Source organism: Watersipora subatra, chromosome 11 (genome assembly GCF_963576615.1).
Source record: "Watersipora subatra chromosome 11, tzWatSuba1.1, whole genome shotgun sequence".
NCBI classification, from domain to species: Eukaryota; Metazoa; Bryozoa; class Gymnolaemata; order Cheilostomatida; family Watersiporidae; genus Watersipora; species Watersipora subatra.
In genome coordinates, this window is record NC_088718.1 from 43,083,186 (window position 1) to 43,093,077 (window position 9,892).

General features: G+C 33.3%; 1 protein-coding gene across 1 annotated transcript; it reads right to left on the minus strand.

The window, feature by feature from the left end:
- Nucleotides 1–5,836: 5,836 nt before the first annotated feature.
- LOC137408096 (uncharacterized) lies at nt 5,837–9,082 on the minus strand. The gene is made up of 3 exons (XM_068094490.1): nt 9,059–9,082; nt 8,603–8,758; nt 5,837–6,250 (listed from the first exon to the last, which is right to left on the minus strand). Exons 1-3 carry the CDS (start codon nt 9,080–9,082, stop codon nt 5,837–5,839), a joined length of 594 nt encoding a protein of 197 aa, XP_067950591.1.
- Between the last annotated feature and the right edge of the window lie 810 nt (nt 9,083–9,892).

The window sequence follows — 9,892 nt, forward strand, 5'->3', positions numbered from 1 at the left end:
TACAACGATACTGATACCTTTCGATCCTGGTAAAAATATGAAAATGAGATATAGTACTGTCTTTGCCTAATACTTTGTCTGACTGAACAGAGAGAGAATGTAGAGGCAATTCCAACTTAGGATTATACAATTGTCTACTTGAAAAGCATTTAGCCTTTAAAGATTTAGCAATTGAACCTTGGAAAAACCGTAAATAAAAGTGTAACAGCACAATTGAAACAGCACAATTGAAAATTATAAATTAAAAAAGGGAACGGCAGCAAAAAATTAGCTTTTCAAAAATTTCAAAAAATAACAAGCATGAAAAGTAATACTAATTAACGATAAAAAGTGCACATTTAGTGTGTGCAATTGCAAAAAGGATACAGAGTACACGTACGGTAAGAACGTAAGAATGATAAAAACGGCGTAGCCTGGTGGTTAGCCATACGTGTTTACAACCTTGCGGTTGCAATCTGTGTGAGTGCTAATCCTATACGAAGTGGATCTTTCAGTCCTAGATTTTAATTGTTGCAGCTGGACAGGCGACGAAAACTACAAACAATAACAACAGACCTTGTATTTTAAGAGTAAATGCACATTTATTTGTTCCAAAGCAAGGTGGATTGTTTGAAACAGAGTAATTTGAGCTGTTTCTATTTGCAGTTTGTTATGAGTTGTTCTGAATAATTGAATCTTTGTTAATGTTTCTTTATTTTCTTGTTAGAAAATTGAAATACTTAGATTTCTAAAACAATCTGTTGCTAGCTTTTTGGAATAGAACGACTCAAGATACTTGTGGACAGCAAAGGTAAAAACAAGTGCTACGCACATGCAAGATACCAAACAAATCATATTCAGCATTTGTTTTTTGCAGGAAAAAATCTACTTTTCAAAACTGGAAGAATACTCGTTGAATCAGGAAGCAGCGATAAAGCGCATGTATAGCTTTATAGGTCTGTCGACTCTCCCAAAATTCATTGTGAAGAAAAGAGATGAAGTGAAGGTGAACAAAGGCTACACATCCAAACCAGTTTTACCAGAAACTATAGAGCTTCTCAAAAAGTTTTTCGAGCCTTTAAACGTTGAGCTGGCTGATGTTTTGAAAGATGAGAAATGGTTATGGCTTTGACACTTGCCAACAAGTGTCTATACTGTAACTGTAGTCAACATTTATTAATATTAGTTACATATTGTATAATTAGCTCATCTGATCAAATATAAATATGTCATAGAAATGTTGTGCAATTGTGAAACCGCAGAAAAAAATGACTTGTTATTTTGCATTGCATATCTGTTATCTGTAAAACATTTTAAATAGGTTTAACTTGACACAAAAAGTTGAAATTTTATAAATTGGTTGTCTGCTGTTTCTAATTCTTGAGAAGTTTCTTTAGTAGCCAGAATAAAATCAATCCTGTTTTTTGTCAATTCATAGTTTAACTGTGTCACAAGAAGCAGGCTGGCTTTCACACGTACATATGTATCAACATTGGGTAAAACTTGAATCGCAGATAGCTCTCACCACCAAGAGAAAACAAGGCAATGATAAACTTTATATTTACTTTAGAGCCAAGGCTGCTGTTTCACTAATCAAGTAGCTAAAAAAACTTTGAGCAAATAAGAATTTGTATCTCCTTAAAAGTTCTTTCAAAAACCATAAAAACTAACATTATAGTCGAGATATGAATATGCTTTTCTGTGTATATGCTTTTCTGTGTATATGCTTTTTTATGGATATGTTTTTATGGATATGTTTTTATGGATGTGTTTTTTATGCTTTGAATATAAAGTAGTTAGACTACTTACACTACTTCTTATTTTAGTTAAAGGCTCAATTCTAGCGATTAAAACATGATACCAAAAATAAAAAAAAATTTTTAGTTCAGTCATGCACAAATATAAAATCTGTACATTAGGTAACTTTGCAGTATTTTGACACTTTCTCATATTTAATGTTTTGCTTTTTTCATATTTAATATTTTGATTAAAGCATAACAAGGTAAACACTGCACTTAACCAATCGCTTTAAACTTACTTGTGTTGTTCACAAATTGTCTAATTTATCTGAGGTAGATACAAGGAGAAAAGGAGTTTTTCATTATTTGAATGAGCCTCATGAATGTATAATTATGACACAACAAAATTTTTATGAAAATCGCTCTGGTTGAAATCTCTTGTTGAAAGTTTTTAGTTAATTTTTGTAAGATTTTGTAAACAACCTTTAAATAATTTTTAGAAACAGCTGAATTAAACAAAGATATAAAAATTTAAACCTAGCAATTGTGATTTTATATTAACTATTATATATTAAAATAATTTTCTAAAAAATAATACATGATTGCATTTTACTGTTGCTACCAGGCAGCAAAACAATTCTATTATTTATATAGAGGTTAAAAATTGTAGCTACCATATTGAAAAAAAATTTCAACTTCGAGTTTGTAGCTTTGTCAAACCAGTTTGTCAAGAGAAAATATTTTAGATAAAATTCTCAAATCTATAACCCTATGCTCTATAATCTATAACCCTATGTTCTATAATCTATCACCCTATTCTCTATAATCTATAACCCTATGCTCTATAATCTAGAACCCTATGGTCTATAAATGAAAACTTTAAATTCCCAAAGATTTTATAAAAGACAAAAATAGCAAATGCAAGCAACTAAAGCAATAGATTTTAGATTATTGGTCATGTAGCAATTTGATAGTAGAGTAAATCGATGATTTTACCCTTAATTAGTTGCGAGGTATGAATTCGTAACACAAAAGAACTATAGTTGTGTGTTTTAATCATATGGCTTGGCAACTTAAGTGCTTTTTAAACTGTGTTTCTATTGGGCAGATGATGCAGATTTTTAATTGTGTACATGTTGAGTTACCGCGCAATAAGTTTTTCAATGAAAATTCGCATGTTGCGGGCGCTTTGTTAAAAAAAAGGAATTCTTTGCTAGCTGTCATGCTACACTCCTGTCACACATTCACTTGCCCATCATTTGCAAGCACCGTTTTCAATTTTTGCAGTAGAAAACATTCAATAAAAATTTCTGAGCAACAAAACTAATTTGACTTGCAGATTTTTGCTGTTTCCATCTTTTATCTTGCGAATGAGACAAACTTGCCAGATGACTATTACCGGAAAATGGACGATGATTAACTTATGAAAACGTAGGGATTTTGTAGTTTGTGTATCTAAAAATAGTTTGCTTCTACTCAACTGCGCTAGTTGTAACTAGAAAATATTACATAACAGGCTGGAGGGTTATGTAACATTATGCGCTAGTGTAGACTAACAGAATCTAGAATGACTTGCAAAGCAAACTAGCACTAAACCATCCCATTTCGCTTATTGGGAATTCCAATCAAACAGCATTCCTGATGAATTAGGTGAGGAAAATAGATAGAACGTGAATACAGAATACTTATTTGAATGCAAAAGTGTTACTTTATTATGACATAGTTTTATTATTAACAAAGTTTGATTGGCCATTGTTCATTTATTCTAACCTTTTTGGATTTCCTAAAAACCATTTTGGTTATGATGATGAAGACATGAGAAGCAAGTACTATTAAAATATTATTAGATGTGTTGCACATAGCTAATATTCTATAATAACTAGTGTAATTACTGTATACACAAATATACTGTATAGCCTTTATTTGAACGCCACCTCTATTTGAGCACCACTACGGGAGAAGGGTTGTAAAATAGAGCGTCACCCTTTAATGTCGCCATTTCTATTTGAACATCACTTCTATTTGACTGCCACTATTTGACATTGCTGATCTTTATGAGCCCATAATAGTAAATGCTCGTAGAAAAGTGTCCACAAAATCTGACTAATAATGACTCGAACACATCAATAACAATTAATTCGTTTGTTGTTTTTGTTCGCAAAATTTTGAATGCAACACTATAGAAATAATTAGTAACTGTATCAGGCTAATAGTAGTTCGTTTTTTAACGTGGTCTTGATTTTTGGATTGACGAGCTTCGACGCATGTAAAAAAAGTTTTGCATTTACCATAGAGTTTGTGGTACTACGTATTTTGAGGCTATTTTGATTACACTCGGTTTCTCTTTGTTGGCGTGACAAGTGTATACATGTGCTCTAAAGTGTATCATGTAAAAGCTTTGCTCAACAAAAAATTGTTTCAACGCTAATATTGTCTTGCTCAGTTGTGCAGAAAAAGAGTTGAGGTCAGAAAATGCTGGTATTAAACAGCCACAAAAATATAGAATGGTTCCAAATAAAAACAACATCCAGAACGCAAGTGGCTGAGCAAACAATACTAATATTATTGTTTTAAAAATTTCAACTTTTGTTTTAAAGTGTTAATTTTGGTTTCGGAATGTATTATAAGTATTGTTTGTTTATGGACTTTGTTCTGGGTTATCTATTTGTAGAATTTGATAGATTATTATTATATAACCTATAAATTTGCAGATTAATAGCATATTATTTGATAGCATCATTGCTGTAATATCAACTCCGTAATATAAACTCGGCTTACAATGGAGCTCATAGCCTCTCTTCTAAGCACATAAAAAGCCAGTTTTGGATGCAAATTGTAGCAAAAATATCAATGCGTGCTTTTATATCAATGTAGCTGTTATGCAACCTTGTTAAATATAGTTATAGGATGAAACTATGCTTTCAAATTTAGAATGAAATACAAACCTTGAAAGCTCCAACAATTTGCAATGCAGGCTATAAGATCATTGTGCTGCCTTGAGCAAGCAAAAAACCCTCTTGATTGTAAATTATTCAGTACAAACACAAACATGTTTTAGTTAAGCTGGCCATAGTATTGGCAGCATTTCAATTATTTTTTCTGATTTATTATGATTAGATATCCAACAATGTTTACTAAAAAACTTTCTTTCGTGAAAATTCAAAACTAAAGGCGTTATTTAACTTGAGACTTTTTAATTTCTTAGATTGTCAGATAGAGCGTTTTGCTAGCTCAGGGCAGCGTAGGTTAATTGCAAGCAATAAATATTAACTGTAAGATAAATGTTTTGTTGAGATATGGTAGAGACGTTAACTGGTAAAGACATGTTCAGGTTTCTGGTAGATATTTATTAAAAGATCTACGACAAGTTGGAGGCTAGTTAGAAAATTTCTTCCCAATTCAAAGGCTTGATGTTGCTTCGCCCAAAGGCGGATGCAAAATATAGGTGACATTTGATTCAACCGTGAAAGGGTTAAGTTTTTCTTCTTAATATTAGAATGAAGCATTTGAAAGATACAATGTAATTCTTTATTTGAGCCTCATTTCTAATAAAGTGGCACACAAAGGAAAGGGTAAAAAATAGAGTCCCGTGGCGTTCAAATAAAGGTTTTTCACTAAGTGCAAACACTGTACAAAGTTTTGAGGTAGATAAGTATAGCACAATAGCTCACACATTATGCAATCATATACAGTAAAATGCAAGGACTATATACAAAAAGTTCAGTCATCTCCCACATTCAATCATTTGCTACATGAATACATTACAATTTCACAGTTCACACACTCGTCTCACGCACTCATCTCAAATCAGCAAACAAATAGTATATGTATAGTTAACAGACCGGTAGATAAATGGCTTTCAAAGCAGCTCTTTGGTGACCATCTGCATAATCAGGCAGAGAAAATCATGAAAACTCTTAGAAAGGTTTTCAGAAATGCTGTTCACTTGCCTCTTAAAAGAGTAAAAATGTAATAATATTAGTCACAAAGTGACTGCTAGATTCTAGTAGATAGATAATCGAACATTCATTTACCGCTCACCGGGCGCATCATTCACTGACGATCAGCTGAATAGATATACATCAATAGGACATAAGGACAAGAAAGAGTCTAAATAACTAATTGTAAGTAGCTAATGCGTGTCGGAGTTGTCTGATCTCTTCTTCCAGGTCCGCTTTTTCTTTTTGTAAGCTTTCGTGTTCAACAAGCAGTAAGTCTGCTGTGTACCGAGTTGCTTCCTCTTTCATGCGACGTGCTTCTCGGGACCTTTTTGCTGACTCGTTGTTTTTTCTGCGCTTCTCCCAATATGATGGGTCGATCTCTTCAGCTCCTGCGCTGTCTGACAATTTTCGCTTAGAAAGTTCGCATTCATGGGTAATGAATGATAGGATTTTTTCTCGTTTGCAGTTGGCAATGTTTTGCTTGTCATTTTTTTTCACATCGGCACATTCGATTTCATTGTCACTATCTGGAGTAGCATCGAGCACTTGCTGACCTTGACATTGTTGAAGTTCACTTTTCGTTAAATTCTCCTAAAAAAAAAACAAAGCTGTTTAAAATGTATATTAAGATATCTCAGCTCGTTATATTTAAAATTATTGCTTTAAAATTTTTATATCTTTTTCAGGCCAAATATCAAGCACCAAGCCCCGTTTTCATCTGGCAATTATCATGGTACAAGTGGCTGTCAAGATATCAGCCGCATTGTTAGACGAAAACAAATAGGCTATCGGTAAATAATTTAGAAAAATTCCGACCAATCTTTCTTGTGAGTACACAACTTCCCATTTCAGCAGTGTGTTTATGCTGGCATGCTATCTTAAAGGTGTAAAGTTTCTGGCATCATTGTAATTTTTGTGGTCCACTTTTAAAAAAAATGATGACCAGCGAGTTGTAGGAGATGGAACAGCAGCAACAAAGATCGTTACCTCTCATTTTAAGTAATTATTTCATGAAACCGCTAACGGTGCTTTTACATTAGGACAATATTTTGGAGTTGTGTATCTGCTGCAAAAACTGAAATGCTGTTTAATCTGTTTACAATTTAAAGTACTTTTTTTAAAGACATCAAACAAACTCAAATACTGACTATAAAAATTTTTCATCCTTTTTAGCCAAAGAAATGCATAAATACTCATTCTAATTGTTTGTACTTTATGCACTATTACCATTGCTGTATATAGCCACCTTTATTCTGTATTTCGTCAACTTTATGCTGTATTTCGTCAACTTTATGCTGTATTTCTTGAACTTTATGCTGTATTTCTTGAACTTTATGCTGTATTTCATCAACTTTATGCTGTATTTCGTCAGCTTTATGCTGTATTTCGTCAGCTTTATGCTGTATTTCGTCAACTCTATGCTGTGTTTCGTCAACTTTATGCTGTATTTCGTCAACTTTATGCTGTATTTCGTCAACTTTATGCTGTATTTCGTCAAAGGTGGCCACCAAAATGAACATATATAGTATGTCACATTTTACCAATCTTACATCAGTGACTGGGATAAAGCCATTTTCACAATCATTTTTTATTTTGCACCAAACAGACTTCATTGGTGTGGCAACAACTTAGATAATTTTTTATCGTGTTAATGCGCCTTTTTAATCATTTGGCACTTTTACGCATTGAGAACTAAAATAGGCCAATGACATACATTGTAGGTGGATTTGTTCTAAAATTAAAAAAAATTACCAGCTTATAATATTTTGAAAGATAATATTGTTTGCACTGGTTGATAATATAAACTCGGAAAGTTAATTACTTTAAAAAAAGTGAAAAATTACTATTGGTAATTTTTGAAAGTTCCAATGTTGAAAATTTTTAAAGGTTGATTTGCAACAAAATTCACATTACAGTTATTTGGTATCAAAATATTCACCATGTCTTACTCTGCTGTAGGTACAAAATATGTGGAAATGTGATTAAAAGCTCTTAAAAGCTCAAAAATGATTAGTTAATCGTAGCAATCATGAAAATGCCGTAGTTTGGAATCCCTTTATTTTGACAACGTATTCAACTCGCAAAATTTTGACACTGGATGTTATCATGTGAAATAAAAGGCTAATAAAAGGCTCAACATAAAGCGTTTCGTAGCACTAGTTTATGACAAACACTTTGGGTTTTACCGAAATGCCCTTATCAAGCATAAATGCTTGCTACTTTACAGTTTGGTTTGAGTTTGGTCTAAACATCTAGTCGTAATCTGATCATGTAACCCATACTTCTTGCCAAATAGCACGAACAGTTTTTGCAAGGTTTTTCGACTACCACAGGTGACCAACAGCTTGTCATGTTTAGCAGAGGATGATATGCACTCCTTCAAACTAAAGTTAAAAAATTAAACGAATGTTTACGGTAGGTTTTGAGATATCAGTGCTCAAAGTGATGACATTACAATGATGAAATAGATGTGTAAAGGTAATATACATGGTTTTATTGAATGCATGAAGTATATATGAGAAAATACTTCGACGAATTTGCATGAAAGTGTAAACAGAAGCCATCGTGTTCAACTACGTCCATTTGAGCACTTTTGGAAATGGATTCCAACCTACGCCGTTTTCGTGATGGCTGCAATTACCTGTTCGTTTTTGAGCTTTCAGGAGGTTGTAATCAAAGTTACACATAATTGCGACTACAGCACAGAAGAGTAAGACAAGGTGAAGCTTTTGATACCACATAACTGTAATGTGAATTTTGTTGCAAGTCAACCTTTAAGTTTGACTACGGCCTGAATATTTTAAATAAACTACACTTATCGACGGAAGGCTTCAATTTTGAAAAATGCGTATTCTGACCAACGGAATTTTGACAAAACAACAAATTTATTTAATCATATCTTAGGCAGCATTCATATCTGTTCATCTATGTGTATTTATCTACCTTCTTAGCCTGCTCTACCTTTTGTTCTTCCACATCTGTTTCTGACAAATTACAGTTGTTATTCCTTTCCTCCTTGGCATCGGTGCAAGTACCAGACTTCAATGAAATGCTAAAATCTCTGCCGTTCATTCTACTTTGAAAGGGCCAGAAACAAACCTGCAACAAAAAATCAGAGCTGTTATTTTAGGGTTAGAGCTATTTGACCTTAGCCACACTAACAGGTGCTCTGGTTTCAATTACCCAAAATATTTTAGAATGCCTTCAAATTCAGCAAAAAATCATTCTTGAAGAACTAGTTTATATACTCAAATTTATTATATAATGTTTGCAAAAAACGTAGTGCATATACAAACACATGCAAAGCAAAACTGGCTCCTTAGAATACAGCCTTTTCCTGTCTGAAGAATTATTATTATTGTTATTCCTATCTGAAGATCATATTTTAAAATTCTCTACTGCCATCGAGTCGATGCCATCCATGTCTTAGAAGCTATCAAAATCGGTGAATTGAAACTTTTGCATGAAAATTTTTGTTATCTAGAATTATATCATAACCTAAAAACACATTGTTTTTAAATTATAAAAATTGTGTTGCCATATTTTATTTGTAATAAACATTAAAAGTACAGGCTTTCAGTCAAAAATAAAAAAGTTCACACCATTACTTTGTCATAGATACGCTAAGTCTAAACTTCTCTGAACTTTTTAACCCTCTCAGAAGAAGGGTTAAAAAGTTTAGCATAAGTATAGCTTTTTATAACGGGAAGCTTCAAGCTCCCATTAGCTTACAGAGGATGCATAAAACTGAAAACTCGAAGAACAGTACCCTGAAGAACCTGAAGAACAGTACCCATTTTGGCAGCTGAAAACTTTTGAAAAACGGTACAGAACATTGCTAAACCCTGTTATTATGTAAGTAGCTATCTTACCTTTAGGGGGAAGCTCAGCCCTGGTAGCAACTTCGAGCGCCAACACCTGGTTGACGACCAACCGCCTCTGCCCAGATGGCAGCTGCAACAGGCCGTGCCAACTTCTTTCCAGCTTGTATTAGCAATCCCAGTGATTTGCACCCAACTTCAGACAGTTATGTAATCTATGCTGTGTATGACTGCATATGGCTGCAGTTTAGTGAAATGTTATGTAATAATAACCTATATAGGCTGAGATAGAGAGCAAGTTATAGAGGAATTCGATTTTTAGCCGGCTGTGCTTGGGCATGATTATCTGTTGGCTATTTTACAGCTGTGGAGATGAGTGAAGAGTGTCACCAGACTGATAACCAGTTATCAC

Bases quoted from the DNA above. Each gene is read 5' to 3' on its own strand.
- LOC137408096 (XM_068094490.1), bottom strand. From the start codon at position 9,082: ATGGATGGCATCGACTCGATGGCA. The intron at 8,759-9,058 runs GTAGAGAATTTT...TTTTTGTTGCAG, and splicing joins ATGGCATCGACTCGATGGCA to GTTTGTTTCTGGCCCTTTCA. The intron at 6,251-8,602 runs GTAGATAAATAC...TTTTTTTTTTAG, and splicing joins AGGTAGAGCAGGCTAAGAAG to GAGAATTTAACGAAAAGTGA.